The 22717-nt window shown below is 33.8% G+C and overlaps 1 protein-coding gene across 1 annotated transcript in view; it reads right to left on the reverse strand.

Annotated features, from left to right (window-relative positions):
- LOC149084565 (uncharacterized) overlaps positions 1–17743 on the reverse strand; it is a 56052-nt gene extending 38309 nt beyond the window's left edge. The window contains exons 1-2 of the mRNA XM_089235498.1: positions 17533–17743; positions 840–1062 (exon numbers count right to left, since the gene is read on the reverse strand). Coding sequence (XP_089091624.1) covers positions 840–1062 — 223 coding nt within the window. The 5' untranslated portion in view covers positions 17533–17743. The remainder of the gene's footprint in view (positions 1–839; positions 1063–17532) is intronic.
- Positions 17744–22717: the final 4974 nt, after the last annotated feature.

Consider the following 22717-nt stretch of genomic DNA (forward strand, 5'->3'; position numbering starts at 1 on the left):
AGTTATACGTTAATTGATTCTTTTCTAATGTCTTTCGGTAGGAAATAATCACACACATCAATAGATGGTAAAATATTTTAATAATAAATCGATCAATTAATTTAAGTCACTTTTATTGGTGCCAAATTTAGGAAACGGTGACATTACTCGGAAAATATATCACGAAATCTTAAAATATTGACATATGGTTATGCACGAGCGTAAAATTTTAATGCAATAATATTTTAAAGCATGTTAATTTGAAATTATTAATAGGGATAAGTGTTCACAGGAACGTTATTAAAAATTCAATCATAAAGAGAAGGAACAGTTTCCATGGAATATAAAGATCCATCAGTTTAAAAGCCATAATCAATCAAGTGATCAAAATTAATGCACCGTAATAAGAAAAAACCTCTAACTTGAGATGAAATATTTGTTATTATGTTGAATCGATAACAAAGTTCATTTCATCGAAGATAATTACTCATTCGGTAATTATTTTCAATAAATAATGACGAGGTAAATGCTACTTAAAAATTACAATGTGGTTAGTTAATCTACTAGATCAAGGGTTCTCAAACTTTTTCCACCCTTGGCACCCCTTTGCACTATTCAATGCTTATTCGCGAGCTCTGTGGGTTTCCCAGAGCTGTTTAATAAATACTCTCTTCGGAAAAAACTTTGTTAGGGGCACCGTGGAGCGGTGATCCTGACAAAAGTTGGAGGCGCACTGGAGCACCGCGGTGCATAGTTTGAGAACCCCTGCATTAGACACCTGACATAAAAGAGTATTTGTGTTTCGAAATAATTACCGCCATATTGAAATGGAAATTATAATGTATAATTGGTGACCTTACCTACTCTCTTCTTGAGCGCATTCGTTATTAAATCAGAAGCGTAACTGTCTACAGATGGTTTGCGGTATTCCGAAGAATCTAAGGATTCCATTAGGTAGGGCTTTTCCTCGTTCTTTGACGACGCGATTGGCTTGAACAGGCTCCATAACTGGCTGTCTTGGCAACTGACCGTGAATGTCGTCAGAATTAGAAACATGAGCCAGGCTGATAAAATAGACTTCATCTGAAATTAAAAAAAGTAAAACATTTAGAATACAATAAGACCTCGATTAACCGCGTTCCGGATCATTCGACATACTTTATATAAATTGATTTTAAAAGTTAGGTGATGTAAAATAGCATGCGTTGTGACAAACTTGTTTACAGAATGACCCGGCGGCTCTAGGCATAACAGCCGTAGAGGCGCAGGCGATTTTAATGGTCGACCCCAAAAACCGTTTTTTGGGCAGCTAGGAATCACGTAGCGTGGTGAGCACAGAACGGGCTCAACAAGAGCTTCACTGGTTGTGAAAGTAAAGAATAAAAGCCGCTACACACATATTACGCTGAAGTGACGTGGGACCACGTCGAATTCGGATTCGTGAGAATATGACGTGACGTCAGACCATTGTACGTCAGCGTAACGGCGTTTAGACTAGTGTTTCATGGAATTTACTGTCTTGGGGATAAGGCGATGGAACGAACAAGGAGGATGGTGAGCGGATACATTATGGGATCTTAAGGGTTGCCCATAGACGAAACTATTGGGTGAGGTGAGCTAAGCGGACTATAACCCAGTGCGGAAAATTTGAGAAATGAGTGGTCAAAAAAATTAGAGTAAAATGGGAAGAAAGCAGCAAAAGTCATGAATTTTTTTTCGCCTCTGCCTATAGAGTGAGGGACAGGTTAGTGAGTGACCAAAAGAGTGACACACATGGAGTGCGCAAGCATGTAAGCGATTATAAGAGTGACCTAGAGGAACTGTTAGCATTTGAGGACCTAAAGTGTGACATAGAGAGTGTGCTAATATGGGTGTGACCATAAGAATGGCCTATAGAGACCAAATGACCAAAAGAATGACCTATAGACACCAAATGACCAAAAGAATGACCTATAGACACCAAATGACGAAAGAACGATTTCAGGTCAGCGAGTGACGGAACGAGTGACCTAGAGTGAGCGTGTGATCATGGAAGTTAGTTAGACAGTGAGGAACCGTGAGCTACCAAAAGATTGCATTAATGAGAGGGGCATATTTACAGGGTTGGGGGGGGGGGGCTAAGCAGACATAATAAAATCGTACAAATTTAAGGAATGAATGACCAAGCAAATTTTACTAGAATGAATAACAAGGTTGGTAAAATTTGTGTAAAATTGTGTAAAAGTTGGTAAAATTTGTGTAGCCCACAGGAGGCTGAAAAACCATGAAAAAATTCGCCACTGCGATAAACTTTCTTTGAGATGGAGGAGTCGTGAGAAAAGTATAGTTTGTAAAAATTCGTACCATAGAAACAGCTTAAATGAAGTTGCTCACAAGCGAGCAGCAGGTGCTTGCTTCCTGAAGGATTTAACAGTGCTCGATGACAATAGATTGACTGGCTAATTTTCAAAGCTATGTATGGAAAATTATATTTGCATAGCTGTAAACTCTATATATCAATACACTAAGGCTGCTACACACGTTCCGATATACACGACAGATATCTCTGTGCAAGCATGCCTGTTGGTTATACCGGAACAGGCAGTATGAACCGTATCTAATGCAGCTTAAGACCGAACACATAGTGAGGCTACCAACTTGTACGAGAGTGCATAACAGCGAACGAATAGCGACGAAAACAATTGTATTCAAATGGCTTTTCATAACAATGACCGAATAGTATTGCTATAAATGTAAGTACCGGGGGGGGGGGGGTGAGCATTCGATATTTACACGCTGTCAAAAGACGCTACACATACTCGAGCAGCGAGAAAAAGAAGAAGAAAGAGATGTTATTGGCATAATAACAATAGTAATAATAATGATAATGAGAAATGAGGCCACTCAACGAGATGCGCGACTCGAACAATCCTGTTTATTTTCACCTAGAGGAGGTGATTTTCAGTATCTGCTGTGACTGGTCTGTTTCTCCCCCTTTCTTCCTCTCCCTCTTTTGCGAAAGGTATCGTCATCATCTATGCACCCTTTCATTTCAGGACCTCTCCGGCTATTTTCCTCTATCCTGTTCCTCTCTTAATATGCACGGACGTCTTTTCCTCTAATTCCTATGCATTTTGTTCGTTCTAGTCTCAATTCTCGTGCTCCTTACCTATTCGCCTATTCGCTTTACTATAATCGCAGCCTATCTTTATGAATTATCTTTCTACTGCACTGAAAAATTCCAAAAATGATAATAATCCATCGATAATTTCCATCATTTATGAGCTTCATTTACTTCACTGAACCATAAAATTATGCAAAGCTGGATCTTCAGCTCTCAGATGCTCGTTTTTGAGCAGCGCAGCAGCACTGCGGAAGTGTAACCTTCTTGATGTCCGTAAGCATCCGAAGTTTCGGTTTTCCGGATTCGGTCCAGTCAACATTAGCTCGGATATTAGAACGAGTGGGTGACTTTTCGCTCTCGGTCATCACTCGGTGACTTCTATTCGATCAGATCAATTTTCCGCGAATCCGCTATGGTGAGGTCCGCGTGTATATTTTTGGCGACAGAAAATAGATATAAATTTCTAAATTGAATTTTCAAATAGCTTTTCATAACAATGACCGGATAGTATTGCTATAAATGTAAGTACCAAGGGGGGTGAGCATTCGATATTTACACACTGTCAAAAGACGCTAGATATATATTTCCTCAACATGATAGTGTTACGATTCACGGAAAGAGAAAATAACCTATATTTCTCTTTTATGGCTGCATTTTCAACAGTAATAGGAAGTCTTGAAGATGGACGCTTCTCTCCCCCCCCCTTTTTTTTGAAGCATTTCCACGACTTCCTTTTATGTCCGTCCTCCTCTTTCTATACAGTATAGTATAAATAACCATAAGAAGCCATTTCTTTATTTTTGATTCTTATGGGTCATGGCGATACATATACAGTCGTATTGACAACCCCCCCCCCAACACACACACAATCTCATACGTTTTCTCCATGTTGATGTCATGTTTCAATGACATTGATGCTTCATGAAAAAGACAAATGATAGGGTTTTAATGTCGCATCGATATTTATATGTTATTGGCATAATAACAATAGTAATAATAATGATAATAACCATTGAAAAGCTTACGATGTTCCATATAGTTGCTGTAAAAGTCATGTATATAGGCCTAGTCTTTTGAGATATATTATTGTATAGTAAACCTCCCCCCCCCCTCCGATACAACGATCATCTGCGGACGAATAAAAAATATCGTTGTAAAGGGATTATCGTTATATCGAGAGACAACATTACTATCAAGCGCGGCCAAAATTTATGCTGTTGATAACAACTTTTCTTAATCGGCGTTGTTAGTACCACCAGGAAATGAGATTTCAAGTATTTACTAGCCGAGAGAGAAAAATTGTAATTAGTCTATTTATAAATGAAATCCAGTTAGCGCTTGTATTGCGCCTGTAAAGATGTTTACCTCTTTTGTGTCTTGCACAGAAAGTAGCAATGCACAAACAGCTTCATCATGAGCACGTGGTGCAAAGTACCGATCCCACTTAGGACTCCTCCCCCCCCCCCCCTCGGAAGAGCAATTGACGAAATTAAATTCGACACGATTTTGAGCGAAATAACATAAAATATCGTTGTAACGGTTTCAAAACGTTTGGAAAATATCGTTATAGAGGGATTTATCGTAGTAAACGAATGTCGTTGTATCTAGAGGTGTTTAAAATTAGATCATAGGCAATTCCGAACAAGATTTGAAAAAAAAAATAATTGTAGAGGAATTTATCGTTGTATCGAGTATCGCTGTAGTGAAGTTTCACTGGATGAAAATAACTATTAGTATTTTGCATGGACTTGTTCTAATTTATACATATAAAATAACATGTCCTGACTGACTCATTGATTCCTTGATTAACTGACTGATTCATTTTCACCTAGTCAAAACCGCTATAAATATGAAATTTGGTCAGTAGTTTCATTTTGTGATGTAAAGACTCACTAAGAAGAGGTTTTACAGAATTCGACCCCTAAGGGGGGGGGGGATCCTAACGGGGTTCGAATGTTCGAGAAAAATGACGCCGACCCGAAACAGCTGGAGCTACTAATATGAAATTTGGTCAATATTTTTATTTTGTAAATGTAAAGACTCACTCAGAAGGGATTTTTTTTTTATGAAATTCAAGCCCTGAAGGGAGATTCATAAGGAGAATTCAAAGGTTATATGGCGCAATCATCGCTGAGCCGAAATCGCTGGAGCTATAAATATGAAATTCGGTTAGTAATCATTAATGAGTATTTAATTTCATGGTGTAAAGATTCATTAAAAAGGTATTTTTCAAAATTTACCACCTAAAGGGGTATTTCCAGATTACAAAATCCATTAGAGTGAAGCCGCGTCTGACAACTAGTGATATGTATACTTCTCTCCCGGATCGAAATGTAAATCCCATAATCCGGTAATTCTTATATGCCAGGTTTCCACCAGCACTGGCCAGGTAATGCTATGTTCACTGCGCATGAGTGAATATCAATTTTTTTTGTGAGAAATTTCATGTGACCGGGTCTCTCTTGACTCCCCCTCGTTCCCCATTTTATATTTATTAACAAGGAAGGGAAAAAAAAATTTCTCTCTCCGAAAAGGTTATCTTAATTCTCTTAGATAATATTTTAATTTAGTTGAAACCTTACAAAATTTATTTTCTGGACGAAGAGTATATTTATATTTTTGCAATTAATTTGCAATTAAAAGTTTGATTACACAAGAAAAAGTTCCGAAGTGACGTTTCCAAAATGTTTTGAAAAAAAAAAAAAACCACTGATTCTCATTTAAAAATGTGCAAAAATCTTAAAATCACCCGATCATTTTTGTCGCACCACGACCATTTTCTGCACACGAGGGATAATTAGACCGGGACCTACAATTTATTGCCGATTCCGAACGGCAGGCTTGTTTTTCATACTCATCGAGAGGTTGGTACGTTAACCAGTTGATGGGAGAGTGGTCATGTCACCGCTTCTGTTGTACCCCTGTGTCAGGAAAGTTTTCTGACAAGGATGAATCGGGTATCGAACTCGCGACACCTCCAAACATCCTTCGGTACTTGAGGCGAGTATATTATCGACTTGGGATACCGCGCTCCGCAAAAATCTTAAAAAAAATCCGGTTGAATGGATGGGTCACTAAAAGAATATTGCAAATATTAATTTTTTTTTGAACGCCAATAGAGGTCAAGAATGAATTTAAAAAATCCTGCAACCCTAAAATGTTAGTGACGTCACTCAGAGACACATGATCAGGTGCAGCCAAGGCAAAAAAAGTGCAAAAAAAAGAAGAAAAAAAAAAAAAAAACTAGAACTAATTCGTTTTTGAATTGAGACGTTTATTAGTTAGAATTAAGACGTTTTTTATAGATATCGCCAAGGAGCGCGAGAGGCGATGAGTAGCCAAATGTTATAGTTTTTAATCATTTTTTTGGGGCTTTAATAATTGCACTCCACCGCTATTTTTTTTTATGTGTTTCTGGGTAAGATGAATGTACTTAAATTTTTTCATAATTTTTTGAGGATAATTCCTTCGGACCGTTTTCTTGTTAGGTGAAAAACTTTTTCTTAAATAACCAAGTCCTCGTGCAAATTCTTGGGAATTTGTTGGGGTGCGTTGGGGTACAAATTCTTGGGGTACGTTGAGGACTTCATTGGCCATATTACATTCACTTGTTGGGAATATGACGAACAGTTTGAAAAGAAAAGAAGATTTTTTTCATATTTTCCTTTGAGATTTATACCGTGGATCGTTATTATTTCTTTTCTTTTTACAACTCTTCAACGCTTCAAAGTATTTTGTCCACATTATCAATTTTTCAGAATTCATCATGCAGGCCTCAGTAAAATATCACTGAACTTTAGGCATGGCTAAATATTACCCTTACTTACTTTATTTATGATTATCAAAAACTGAGCAATAACTCATCTAAAAAATTGAGAAACGATTTATTAAATTAATAATTCACGATATAACTTGCCTGAAAAATCAAGTTACAATTTTGCTAAAAAAAGTTATAATTTATAGAAAAATTATTCACGCACAAAATTTTCAAAATTAGTTCAGTTTTATGTTTGTTTTCACTTAATCACTACTTATCAACGATTACAAAATCTTGAGTGTTTGTTTGAATCTCTAGGATCTTATTGTCAGTCAGTCGAACCCGATGAAAGCATGTCTTTGCTCTTGAGACACGTGCTATCATGTTTTAATGGCAACAGATGTGACTCGTGTTGTTTAACTTATCGCCCACAACTTGTCTCCTCGTGATGAGCCAACTAATAACACATACTAAGAAACAAACTTGTGGCATTTGTAACCGGAGGCGTTAACTATTTCTATAGGTCCTGATACATAGAGTGAGTGTTAATGAGATTTATGTAAATGAAACACACGAGAGAGAGATTGTGCAGTATGTTACAGAGCACTGTATTCATTTTATGTATTATAGGGAGCGCATTATGTTATATCGATTGCTGTTTTCTCAGAGACTTGTCAACCCTCAAAAACGTCTTTTGTTTCCCGAAATTTTGGTATCGATATCATCGCCCGAAGGGGGAAAGTTATCGTAAACCTCATCTTGTTTTACTTTCATTTCAAGCTCATCGAGGTTTCATTTCACGCTTCTTTGAGAGATATCTGATACGCAAACATTGTGTGTGTAATTACAATATAAATAATCAATGTGACAATTGGGAAATCCATTTTGCAATTTAGGAAACTTTTGTAAGAATACTTGGACGGCATTTCATTTAATGAACATTATTGGGATTAAATTTTATATTTGAATAAAAAAAAAATGTGAATCGAGACCTGGGTTTTACTTGAACACTTTAATTATTTTAGTGAATGTTTTCGAAGTGTTAAAAATGTCAAAGATGTGTCTGTCTCTCTCTGCGCATACCATGGAAATCTCCAAATGTATTTCGCAAGAGAGAAAAGTTGTATGTGTGTGTGGTTGAAACTTGTTTATTGAAAGACTTCAATTGTCAAATTTCAATATGGGAAATGATCAATACCCATAAAATGATTGTTTCGGATTATAATTCCCTGTTTTTTTCGTTTTCTTTATAATTTGTCAGTTAGAATGATGCTGTATTCCGCATTGAAATTCATTTGGATTACGCTTTTTTTGATTTATTTGAAAAACCAATTTTGCTGAGTATTATGAATTTTATTAATCAAAACACTTTTATAACTCTGCATAAATCGTTTTCGAGTAAAACAATCTTTTAATCGACCTCAAGATACGATAAAAATTCACCTTTCCGCTATAGTAGGCGTTTCTGCCATACTGTAATTTTCCTTTTTGTGCATTTGTTTTTTTCACGGCGGAATGTATTAGCATTTAACAAATGATGATTATTCCATCACAATTAGAACAATCGAAATTTAATTCCCCGCCGTTTCAAATACAAATACAAAGGCCACAACAGACAAAATGCCTAACGAGGCTGGCATGTTTCGCATGAAATGTGACTTCAATATAGAATAAACTGTATCAATATCTTATTTTGTCATGAGTTTATTTTCAATAATCATCAACGATATGCTTTCTGATAATTTGTTGCGGGGTCTCATTGCTTTCAACGAGGCAAAAAAGCCACAGAATTTTTTTTTCTAGTAGAAAATATCATAGATATCTATGTTATGCTTTAACCGTAACAAGTATTTCCACACTTCGGTTTCCTAATTCTTATTTTTTTTCGAATTTGAATTCATACAAAAATATTTTAATTCATTTAACTTTTTTAAAATATGAATTTAAATTTTAACAAGATCGAGTAAATCAATGAAATTTCAAGTTTATGGTTCATCTCATGACCTAAAAAATTTGTTTATTATGAATCAATTTAAACTCAGTTACATTGATTCCACGCTACTTTGTCATAAGCGCAAAGCCTTTATGTAATATTGAACAATAAACTTTTGTATTATGTTTGAAAATTAGCAAAAGGTATTTAATATATGAGAATACTTATGGCTATATAGCTTAGGTTGTATAATGAACAATATATGTACAGAGTTTAAAATGAATCAATGGTGAAATAATATTTTTAATGCTTATTTTTATTAGAGCATCGTTTTGGGACCTCATCGTATGTTAAGAAGTATGAACCCTTCCCCCCCCCCCCTCCAGATATATTGTTCCGTATGATCAATAAAGATATTCATACAAGGTGATCAGCGAATAAGCCCTTATTTCAAAATTGAATATCTCTACAAAAAAGATCAATAGAATTATGCGGTAAACGGTACGTTTATTAGCTAAACTGTAAGAATGTTGTACAGAAATTTCGAAAATTTAGTTTTTTTTTAATTTTTTAAAATAAAAAAAAAAACTGAAGATTTTGGGTTTCCGAAAATCCTCATTTGTGTGAAGAGAAACCACTGCATTCGCCTAAAATTACTGCATGGGCTGCGGTATGAGCCATGTGTGCTGACAAAGTGTTCCAAAATTGTAACGTAACGTTCAGTAGTAATCGTTTCTCGCACGAAGAAGGGGCTGATAATGCCTCTGGCGCATACCGCAGCCCATGCAGTAACTTTAGGCGAATGCAGTGGTTTCTCTTCACACAAATGAGGATTTTCGAAACCCTAAAATCTCCAGTTTTGTTTGGTTTTTTTTAAATTTCAAAAAATTAAAAAATTAACTAAATTTTCGAAATTTCTGTACAACATTCTTACAGTTTTGCTAATAAACGTACCGTTTACCGCATAATTCTATTGATCTTTGTTGTAGAGATATTTAATTTTGAAATAAGGGCTTGTTCGCTGATCACCCTGTATCATGGGGCGCCACGCTATGGATAATTCTTGACAACCTTTGAAAACTATGAAAATTTGCTTTTATCAAATAACCAGGAATAAATCCAGTTCGTAAAGTATCCCTCTCTTTCTAACAAAGGCTTTTAACCACTGGTTAAAGATGAATTTAGGAAAGAAAGACGGTTCAACTGCCGTGTGGGGAATCGAATCCACGTCCTCGCACTTACCGAGTAAGTACCCTAGACCTCTAGACTACTACTAAACCAGGCATGTACCTCGTCCATATTCCTCTGCGGAACTTCTAACGAATTGGTACATGTTGGAATGTGTGTGTATGTATAGTGAGCCTTCCGTGAAGTTTATTTCTGTGTAATGCTTGTTATGGGCAGTGTGCTTCCATCTGCAATCAATTTTTTTCAAACTATGAGTTTTTTCTCAACTCGTAGTGAGTGAAGTGTAATGAATGTATAATTGTAACGCTATGTTGCTCTGTGCGGTAAAACCACTAGACTACAAAGGCAACGTATCTCAGTCTTTCCTTAGAGCTCGTGAAAGTGGGTTCGATTCCCCGCAAGGGCAGTTGAATTTTCTTCCTTTATTAAATTCATCTTCGACATCAACCAGCTGTTAAAAACCTTTGTATGGATAGCGCGAAGAGAGTGACATCATCCTCGCATATCCCTCTCTTGTCCATTATTTTGTCACATACCGTGCGACAAACTGCAATTTTATATATTGGCCTTGTCAATCTCACTTTTTCAAAATTAAAAAACAAACTAAACCCAACGCTTCATTCCAAATAAAGAAAATATTTTCCCCAAGAAAATAGCTCTTATTTTGGTATTTATTAAGAAAAAAGCACATAACCACCAAGTAAACGAAATTTTCAAATATGTACCTTTCCTTCACGTTTTTTTTTCGTATATGCACACGAAAAAAAATTTGGAAGTAAAACCAATATTTTTTACTTTAATCTGAATAAAAAAACTCCACATGATAAAACAAAATTGCATATAACAACGTTTGTGTGTGTTTCTATCTTGAGAGAGAGAAAGGGCGGACTTTTTTTCCTTGGAAGCAATCAAAAGTTCAGCTTTCTGCCAGATTAATTAGACGGACCGCTGGGCCATCGAAACCACTCAGTAAAATTACCGGGCATTAAATAACGATAATGTATTCAGTAAAAATTTTAGTTCACAGAGTTAATCATTTCCTAACCACACAAGCATCATTAGTCTCCCTTTTTCTTGAACCTTGCGGAAAAGTATCGCGGGAGCTGTCTAATTTTAATCTCCGATGTTGTTTCCCTATTGCAACACATGCACGAAAACGGATATTAGAGATTCATTGCTCTGTTGTTATTAATAACACGCGTTATAGTATATAGGAATGACGGCGAAACGTTAGTCTGTAGATGACTGAAAAATATACCAGATGTAATAATGATAATGAATAAATATTTTTTAAATAAAATTCCGGGTATTTGCATACATTATTAACTACGTTCCTGAATGCCTTACACATGCGTGCATTGCTCGCCACGAGTCTATCGGGGGGGGGGGGGGTGGCAACTGTCCCCCTACAACCATTACAGTAGAACCTGGATTATCCAAACACATCGGGACAGAAGGGTGTTCGGAAAAGTGAAAAGTTTGAAAAATCGATTTCGAAACTAATTCGATAACGAAAAGGAAAAAAATTTAAATTCACCAATAAATGATAAGCTCCTCCCCCCCCCCCAGCCCTGGCAAAACCGTGATAAGAACTGTTTTATTGTCAAGAACACTCTTCCCCGGATCCAGAGCCGTAACTAGGATTTTTGTCGCCCGGGGGCAAACATGATCTTGCCGCTCCACAACTTTGAAATTCGATAATTTTATGATGGCTTTCTTTGTTTAAATCTAAAACTGTCGTCCCCTAAATTTTACCGCCCGGGACAGTTGCCCCCGTTGGCGGATCAGCCCCTACTTACATCTATAGCTCACAAATACAGTATGTACAATTGTTTGAAAGTGGGGGTTATTGTACAATAGAAGGAACCGATCGAGTTGGGAGATAAGATTCAAGTTTCAAGAAAATACCAACTTTGTTGGGCACCATTGACTATAGAACACTGAAAATGAGTTAGGTTGAAAATGTGTTCGGTTGACCGAGTTGTTCGGAAAATTGATGTTCGGATAAACGAGGTTCTACTGTATTAACATACCTGAAAAATGCTTTTGGGTCAGTGTCAATGTCATCAGCCAATTTCGATTCAATTTCGCTTTTTACTATTGCTTATCACTCTCTTCAAAGCCCTTGTTTTTCCAGCAAATCATGACAGGTCACCTCTTCCACTTTTTCCTATCTGAAGCCTTTTCTTTCAAGATCCGTGAACCAGAGTGAACAAACGTGTTTTTTTTTACGAACAAAGTGAATTTTCATGTAAAACATCGGATAGTTTTGTCTTAAATTCTTAAAGTTCGCGTACCACACCAACTAATTTCAACTAGCTCTTGAAAATTACCGCCAACTTCCCAATGCAATATGTATTTTGATATTATTCTGCTAACCCTTGAAATTGACAAATATCATCTGAATAAGACATCATAAACGTTTGATAACTCTTTTCAGAACCTTTCATTTCTTGGAATTCTATCTGAACAAGATCTAATTCCAAACAATTTCATCGGCAGTGTTTGATGAAATTTTGAAGAGTTATGTGTCCAAGCAGAAATTTCTCGTCGACTGGAAAGGCTCTAAAACCAGCGACAACTCTGTACGGATTATCCACTTTATCTATACTTGCCGTAACGCCTATTTTAACCAATACCCCCCTTTTGAATAACTCGTCGCGTATTTCGAAAGCACTTCAAAACACAAAAGAATCCAGACGCGAATTCTAATCAACGCACGAGTATTTGCGGAAACCTAACTTTGGTATCATAATAGGATGTGTGTGACTTCAAAGGATCTTCTTTCAGTCCAGAAAATTTTAGCTTACTCAAATACTTTTAACGTTACATTATTGGCTGAAATTAAAAATATTACTCAGCTTTTTTTATCGTGTAAAGGATTTCAAGTTTTCCTAAAGTCTAATAAAACCACGTTTTTTTTCAGTCTAATATGGAATGATAGTTATGCATAAAGTATACGTGGGAAGATATTAAATTTATTCTTGAATTTGAATTACTGTAGGGCGCTGTGTTGTACTTATATATGAGGTCTTCTCGGTGATCGTGGGAAGTACATTGACGGAGCCTCTAAAAAAAAAACAGTATTGTTATTCAAAATACAGTTAGCTTTATGGAGAGTCGTGTAGTAATTATTTTCAAAGTTTATTATTTATTATTTAAAATTTCTGATCGTTTTGAAGGTAATGTAGTTTCGTGTGGGGGGGGGGGGATTCACAGAACTTTCCGTCGTCAGTTTTGTTTGAAAACCAATTTTGTTTGGAAATTTTTAGCAAAATATAACGTTGCTCGAATTTCTGTCTTTTTGCGCATTCTTTTTAAAGTTTTATATAACTGCGTGAAGTTTATCGGGGTATTCGAAGCGATAGATTAATTTTACAAATGATGAAATATTGAAGTATTTCTTTTCTTAATTTATGGGGATTTGGTACGCGGATGCAAAAAAAATTGCTAGAAATTCTACCTTGAGCTAAAAATTGCTTACGTTAGACTTTCGAAAAAGAAAGGAACGGATAAATAACAGAGATTATTCTGAAACCTATATGAACAAAAATATAGTAGTACATAGTTTTAGTACATAGTTATAGTAGTACATGAACATTTTTTAAAGACCGTCGTCTTAAGTCGATAAAAAATTAAGAGTATTTCCAAATATATATGCAACTTAATTAGAATATCGAAGAAAAATACTTTTATATACCATTTCAATCAATTTCTGTCAATTTAAAATTCTTTTCGAACATTAGTAGAGGAAAATTTTCTGGAAAAATTTCATTGGGAACCGCGAAAGCCGGATTCGCAGATATTATATAAAATATAACAAACATTATATTAAACATAATATCTATATTATGCAGGGTGCATAGCAAACACCTTGCATTGCACATTACTAACGGACCATTGATCCTAGAGGCATACTTCCAATTAGAAAAAGTACCCAAATAACACGCAGAATTCAGATACGTCATTCATGTTTCCAGAGGTAGTTATTTAAATATAAAAATTAACCTTCTACATGTACACCCTGTGGTCAAAAACCCAATTAGAAAGCTGTTGCCCTATCTTTGCTGGGGCCGACAGAAAAATTCCACGTTTTTAAGTGCAATATTAGTTGAGATATTTTTGAATTAAAAGAAAAAGGCAAGAAAGTTGAAAAACAACATGAATGGCTGTTTAACATAACTTAATTGTCGTTCAACATAAATGGCGTTTAAAATATTTCAACAAATTAGAAATTCAACTTTTAGAAACGTAGAATAGTTTTGTTTTTGTCTCAGGAGAGTAGGGAGACACCTTTCTAATTGGGCTTTGGAGGACAGGGAGTCCATATAAAGAGCTATTTTTTTTTTTGAATTTGATAACTATACAAACCCTTGAATGTGAATGAATTATTTGGGTTCGTTCTACACATTATTTGAATACTTTTTTCTAATTGGAAGTATGCTTCTAGGATCAAGGTTCGTTTGTTATTTGCGACAAGGGGAGTTGGCTATTCACCATGTATATGTGTAAATATAATGTACGAGAATGGTTTTTTTGGAAAAATAATGTATAATAATTGAAGTTATTTAAACTTATGATTGAGTACCCGATTGCTTAGATAAAATATGTTTCAAATAGTTATTAAGAAGAACATTGCCTTTTTTTTAACGAGACACTTCTGAAATACAGAAAAATAAATTTGAAATAAATTGAAAAAATTGAAAATATTTGAAACATAAAAATAGAAAACACAATAAAATAAACTTTTTGGAATGCAAAGGAAAATAGGTCTTAATAAAATTGTGTTAGGTTTTCAATTTTGACCTGTCTTTGAAGCTATATCTAACCATAATCACTGAATATTATCGTTTTAAATTATCTTTTATCAAATTTTGATTTGAGGGAGAGTAAGAAAAAAATGCAAAAGAGAGATATTCACCGAGAACTATTCGGTATGTCGAGGTATACCTGTTGTTATTTTCAATGTTGAATAAATAAAAATGTATGCGCGCAATGATTTTCCTGGCAATCAGGTAATAAATTTTGCAGTGAAAACATTTGTTATTCTATCTCCTGAGAATGGGCTGATGTATATCTATGATATCTTTCACTATTCTCCATCTCTGTCCTATGTATTGATTTATTTAAGTGAGTATTTCTTGAACAAAATGTTAAAATAAATTCTTTGAAGTTTTCAGCTACCGATGATATCACGCAACTCATACTTTCAAGTAGAAGCAGCTTGATTTATATTTTAAGATAAGAAACTGAAATTGAAATACAAATTTAGCGGAAGTTCTTGATTAGTTCCAAACATGAAAAGGGTGTCGATTGTATCAGTTACAAATCAGTTCGGCCATTGTTCGAACTCTTGGTATATCAAACTACAAAATTGATACGTTCTTTTGAAAGTGAATTTTCTTTGTGGCGTTGATTCCGCTTTATTTCTAGATTTTTTAATTCAACATGAATAGAAAGAAGCTCAATATATTCATTATCTTCGAGTAATGGATATAATGAATGCATTTTTTTAAAAATAAACTTCATTATTCTTTATAACAATGGCAAAACTTGAAAGGTAAAAAGTAGACACATTCATGCTGTTACAAATGGATGAAATTTATCGTTATTCGCGAAACAATTGGTTAATTTTAGAAGTGAACATAATATATATCAAATTTATTTACGTGGATCCGATAGTTCAAATTGGAGACGTTACTGAAAATTTCGTCTCAACTGAAAAATTTCTTTCGGTTTTTCTATTTTTTCGAACATAAAGAAACTTCAATAAAATAATTGGAATTATTTCAAATTTATAAATGGTAATTCAACACCAGATCAGGATGAAATTTTTTGTCGATCCTTAGCCTAAGTAGGCAATCTCTACCGGCTTAAAAATACTTTTATATACTCTTAAAAAAATATATATAATAGTGTATAATTATTAATTAACAAAATCGAATATCTTACAGATTAATCATTTGACAGTATATGAAGTGTGGCATAACTGAAATAATTTAAATAAAAAATTTACTAATTACAGTAAATTTCTGATGAAAAATGTAGGATGTGAAAATATTTAACGCGAACGAATTGTTCTGAAAATTTACAAAATCTGACTGTTTATTATAATATCATAAATGTTAAAAGTAGATATTTTATATTTCATACACAATCTGCCATGATATCTGTATTAGACATTTACGAACTGAATTTTTTTTGAAAATTTCAGCTGATATAGGTAGATTTTAAAATTGATATAATATTTAAAAAAATTTTAGTAGCATGCAATCGTAATCAAAATATAAAGTTTATATCATCATTTTAAAGTAAATAAGCCTTTATTACATTTATTTCGGTTTTTTTTCTACAATTTTGAGTTCAATATTTTCATTATATCCACACATATATTTTTGAGATATAGATAAAATGAGACTGAATTTATTTCTCATATAAGCATTCTTATCAATTCATTAATCTTTATTAAAATAGTAAAAATTGTTAGCTGAAAATTAGACATGCTTTTGTACGAGTGTAAATACATGATGTTTATCGAGTTTCACGAAATATTTGCTCAATTGTGGACGAAATAAAATATATATAATATTCAACGGGGATGCTGTAAACGCAATTTCGAGTCGGTACTAAGTATTTATTCTCAAGTTAAAAACTCTTTACGGCGTTTTTATTCTTAGGAAAATAAATGAACTTGAACGGATAATAGATATTATTTCAAAATTGTGAATGATGACACAACACTGATCAGAATGAAGTTCTTTTGTTGGTTCTTAGCCTAAATAAGCTATTTGCCGACTTAAAAAATTTTTTTACTAGACGTAATAAAGAAATAAAATAACAAATAATTACTAATACAAAAGTTAAAATATCAAATCAGGATCAATTATTCGGCAATATTTATGGTAATTGAATTTAAAAAATAAGTAAAATATCAAAAATTTTAGTGTATTATAAATTTTTTGACAGACAATGGAGAATTTGAAAGTATTTTACCGTATAATATTTTACAGTTATGAAAATGTAATCATATTATTTTTTATATTATCATAAGTAATAAAATTAAATATTGTACATTTCTTACCTTATCCGTTAGGATATTTCTATTGGATATTTACGGACCAAATTTGAAAATTTCAGTTGATGGAGTTCGATTTTAAAATTGATAATTTATAAAATTTTAGCAATACGCAGTCATATAAGACGATGTTATAGGTTATAATGGGATAAAAAATGATACGTCAGTATTGCATCTGTTGAGTTCTGTTTCAAAGTAAGATTTCTACTGTCCAACAAAGAGCTTTTCAGGGCATAGTAATGTAATATAATATAATAGTTCACAATTACTAATTTATAAGTTAAAATATCTTCCAGATCAACGGTATATGAGGTGTACCATAACTGAAATATTTTCAATTTTTTTTTTCAAAAATATTTTTGGTGTATAATAAATTTTTGACAGAAAATGTAGATTGTGAAAATATTTAACTCGAATCAATAATTGCTTCAAATATGTAATCATGCGGTTTTTCCTAATATCATAAATAATAGAATCAACTATCGTACATTTCTTACCTTAACTGTTAGGATATTTCTATTGGAGATTGAGGACAGAATTTGAAAATTTCAGTTGATGGAGGTCGATTTTAAATTTGATGCTTTATAAAATTTTAGTACTACGCAATCGTATAAGATTATATTGCAGATTTATAATGGGATAGAATGATATCTCAGTCTTGCATCTGTTGAGCTCTGTTTCTTGTCCAAGCTTAAAAGTCTTGATGTGCGAGATCTCCGGAAGAATTCGTCCCTAAATTGTTTTCCTCAAATATTGTGGGCGCAGTGTTTGACCAATCGCGTAACAGCGCTTTATCTTAGCTCAGCCAATCGGAAAGTCGGAAATAACCGGATGAAAAAGGAGTTCGGGGAAAATAAGTTTATTTCTGTTTCGGGATTGCCTGTAAGATTTCACTTTCTTATATATATATATATATATATATATATATATTTCCGATGTTTCGTGAGAAATCTAATGTTCAGGTCGATAAGTTAAGAAAATCTATATATACAGCGTCAATGCGGAGGAGGGCTTGAAAGCTAAAATTTTGGAAGTAAAGAAAAATACACTTTTGCAAATCGGAAACGTTTAAATCAACACTTGAAACGGCAATATATGAATACAATTTTTGTTTTATATACATATATGTGTAAAATCTCCGGATATTACATTATTCTCATATCGTTGTGATATTGCTTTTCGAAAATATGTTTAACATCGTATATTCAGAGACGGAATAACAATAACAAAATTATAAAATTGCGAGTGGAATAAATAGACACGACACGCAACAGTGGAGTAGCAAATTATTAAAAGTGTCTCTTTTCGAAACATATGCTCGTTTTGCTTCAGTTCCGTGACAGATATTGCTCATTATTTTCTTCTTCTTCTTCCGAATATTATTAAATTTCGTGAAAAGATACTGATATTCGCTCTTTTTGTATGACTTTCGTCAATTTTTTGCTATTAAATTCAACAGATATTTGAGAAATAACTTTTTTTTTTATGAAGAAATTTTTCCAAATATCAACAAATGTTCGTCCATTATTAAGTCTAAATTCCTCAAGTTTTGGAAAATTTTTCTTCTGACGTGAGTGATAAGTTGAAATGTATGCTAAAGAATAAGATTATTCACCATAAAGCATAGTTTTCCCGGAAAAAATTAAACGTTCAAGTAATTACTGATTTGTTGCGCTCGGAAAGAGCTATTCCTTAGAATATTTATTTATGCATTGTGAATGGCAGGGTGGCGCTTACATCACAGAGAGGGAGGGAAACACAAACAAATATACATACAAAGGAATAAAATAAACAAACGAGTAATGTAATGCCGTGTGCATGTAAAATTACATAAAATAGTACAATGAAAAATCAAAATCCTAACGAAATAACAGTAGCTGGCTCAGAAGTGATTAAAAACTGGAAATTCTTCGAAAAAAAATTAATTAAAAAGCATAGCACACACATCGATGATGGGGAGATTGATCATGGTTTTTTAAACCGGCCTTAAACTTGAATTTGGGGCTCCGTTACAATCTCATCGGGTAATGAGTTCCATATGCGGGCTGTGCGAATGAAAAGAAAAACTATGGTATCTTGTGTTATTTCGGCAGAAAATGGAATTCTGATCGTAAATTCGTAGGCTGAGATGATGAAAGTGAGGGAGGGGATCGACTGCAATGAATGTTAGTCTTCTCTGTATTTTGTAGAGCAATTCCAGATCGAGGAAGAGTCGGCGCCATTCGAGGCAGTGCTGATTCAGGTGTTCCAGTCTTTCTCTATAGGATTTTTTGCGAAGACCAAAAAGGTTTTTTGTAAATCTTTTTTGTGGCTGTTCAAGCGTCTTGATATCTCCCACTCGGTAAGAGGACCATACAGGTGAAGCATATTCTAGCATAGGTCTTACAAATGTGTTGAATGCCTGAATAGGTGTCACAAGTTGCTGCATTTGCGATATGTATGAGAAGTCAAATATGATATTCTCTTGGCACGAGCTGAGATGGTCTGAAACATTCAAGGGGATATATTTATGGGGATGCCGAGATCACGGGGTTGCTGTGCCCGAGATTAAGAAACGCAGTTTTTGAGAGCGATATGGGAAGTTCGTTGGATTGACACCATCTGCGAAGCCCGTCACAAGCAGCCTGGAGGTTAAAGCACGAGTTGATTGTTCATATAAAATTTTACATCATTTGCGTACATGGAAACTTGCATGGAACCTAGTGAATGTGGGAGGTCGTGAACGAAAACCGAAAAGAGCAGTCCCGAGAACAGATCCTTGGATTATACCGCTTGTAACTTGAACAGGTCTACACAGACTGCTTCCGACGCGAACCTGCGTAGTTCTTTCAGACAATAATCCACTGATAGCTCTTTATGTGGGGGGGAACACCAGCATAATTAAGTTTACTCAAAAATACCGATCTTTTCACTTTGTCAAATGCCTTTCGAAATCAATGTAGATTATGTCAGTGTATTTTCCACGGCCCTGCTCCAGTCATCAAGACATTGAAACATCTGTACCACTGAGGATCTGCCAGGGATAAAAGCAAATCGATGATGCGTTAGTATACGTCTCTCCTGTAAAAATGGCAATAATTCTTGAAGTAGACACCGTTAAGCAATTTTTGCATCCACGTTTTTTAAAGATATTGCACGATAATTTTCGGCCAATTTGGATCTACTTTTTTTTTTGTATATTACAGTGATAATTGCATGGTGCCAGACACCTGGCATACGACCGGCCTCGAAACAGGTAAAAAACATCCGTGACAAGATAGAACTTATCCTCAAGAGGAACATCTGATATAAAATATAGCGTTTAAACTGTCAGAACCATTAGCCGAGTCGGGTTTCATTTGAGTGATTATTCTTGAAATTTTGTCCCGAGTGAATATGGTATGAAACTGTGCTGGCAGAGGTTTCTTCAATGCTATCATCAATATATATATATACTGTTCCGTTATCACTCACAAATACCATAGAGAATGACTCCGACCGCAGATCAGCCTTTTCTTGGTCCGTAACGGCAAGGGTTCCGTCGATTTTTCTCTGAGGGGGTATATGAGGGGACGCAAATTGAACTGATTAGAAATGTGCTTTATGAATGCCCGCAATAAATCTCAATCAGTTGAAACATAATTCAATTGTTTAATATTTAAATTTTATACTGTACGTTAATGTCCATAGTTAATAATTTGGAGATTGTATTTTTTGAATTGTAATGAAAAATTAGCGCTAACGCCGCATCATTGTAAGCTCCGGAAATCTTCAAAATTATAGTTTTTACACAACGAGAAATACGATACCTAAATTGTGTAGAATAGTATTAACCCATTATTTATACTTATTCCTTTTTTTGGGACACTTGTTTCGGTTTTAGCAGTGGAATGTTTGATTGTTGTACTTAAATTTTGAACCGACTGCTATAAACATTACAAACTCAGTAAAAAAAGTATTTTTTTTATAAATAATAATAAATTAATTAATAATTTTAATTGATTAGAACTTTTTTCCCACAAATAGATTTCCTTTCATATTTCATTCGTGCTACCTCATAATAATGTTGCTTTTGAGAGTTTCGGCCTATACAGGGTGATTCAAAACTCAACGTACAGACTTTTATGGGGAGGTAGAAAACACAAAAATAAAACATAACTTTTTCCACACCCATTATTGGCTTGTCATTTCTTCATCTTCGTTTATCCTCCAGCTGATCAGGCTGGGGTTTCCGGTCATACATTCCTCTGTGATTCTGTTTTGTGTTTTCTACCTCCTATAAAAGTTTGTACGTTGAGTTTTGGATCACCCTGTACAATGGGTTAAGCATTTTATCTTATCAACGTGGATAGTTTCAATGATTCACCTGCTCATTTCTAGGCGTCAGTTTCAACATTTTAAGCTTAATAATGATTAATGAAGTGTTAAGTTAATAATACGAGAAAAATGATTTTCTTTGAATTTTTTATGGAAATGACTCTAATATGAATATAATTTTCCTTATCATCAACTAATTGGAAAATCAAAATTAATTAATTAGAAAATTATAGTAAATTTATTTAAAAAAACAATCGATTAATTTTTGAAAATAACAATAATTTAATTTGAAAATAACAACAATCAATTTAGAAAAAACAATCAATTTAGAAAAATTACAATTAATTGAAAAATTAATACAATATTCAATCAATTTATCAATCTCGAAAGTCATTTACAAAATTGACACAAAAACTTACTTATCTGGATAATTCTTACATGAATTTAACTAAAAACCAAATTGCTAGAAAATTCTAAAGTTTTAGAGGTTTTAATAAGCGAAGGCGTGAAAATATAATATTAATCAGTGTTTTGTATTCCATTAGTATAAAAATGAGAAGTTTCCATTATTCACGAGTGATTAATTTCTCAAATGCTCCAAGAGTACTTTGGAAATCTAATTACTTGTATTGGGATAATTACGCTAGAGCCTAGCTCATTATGCTACACCTAACTTTCATAATCAAATCGTTGCAATGCCTTCAGTTAGTGTTTCGTTAAAGTCATTTTGTTAATGGACAACACAGAAGACTATCCCGAAGTAAAATGAATTTCTTCCATTGACCAGATATTCAGGACAATGGTCATTTTCACAGAAAAGAAAGTAATTCATATATTTTAAAAATATATTCAAGTTACGTGATTATTACTTACGATTTATTACTTACACCATAGCACCAATATCTAAGATTGATTTTATTGTAATCCAATATTCTTTATAATTAGACTGTATTTAAAGTGTTATTTTAGTTCCGAAAACATGTCTAAGATAAATTTGCTGCAAAATATTCCACTCTTGATATTACATTCACTTTTATACGCAACTCGAACTAATTCAAAATAGGATTTTCTAAAAATAATTTTGGAAATGTAACACGTCTCATAATATTATTATTAATAAATTTTAAAAAAATGCATTGAGAGATATAAAATTATCATCATGAAGGTTTTATCATTAAAATCTTATTCAGTTACATTAAAATTATTTTTAGTTCTCTCATTAGTTTTATAACACCGAAAACACTAAGTACCGATATCGAACCTAATACCGAACTTAAAGAGAGAGGTGCGAACGAGTCGATGTCAGGAAGAAGACTATTTATTATACAAGAGAGGACACAATATACAAGCGCACACACACCTACGCAAATAACTAGAAACGACCGG

This window comes from Pholcus phalangioides, unplaced genomic scaffold, assembly GCF_987345545.1.
Source record: "Pholcus phalangioides strain wild (caught in Gottingen) unplaced genomic scaffold, Ppha-v1.0 ptg000008l_1, whole genome shotgun sequence".
NCBI lineage: Eukaryota > Metazoa > Arthropoda > Arachnida > Araneae > Pholcidae > Pholcus > Pholcus phalangioides.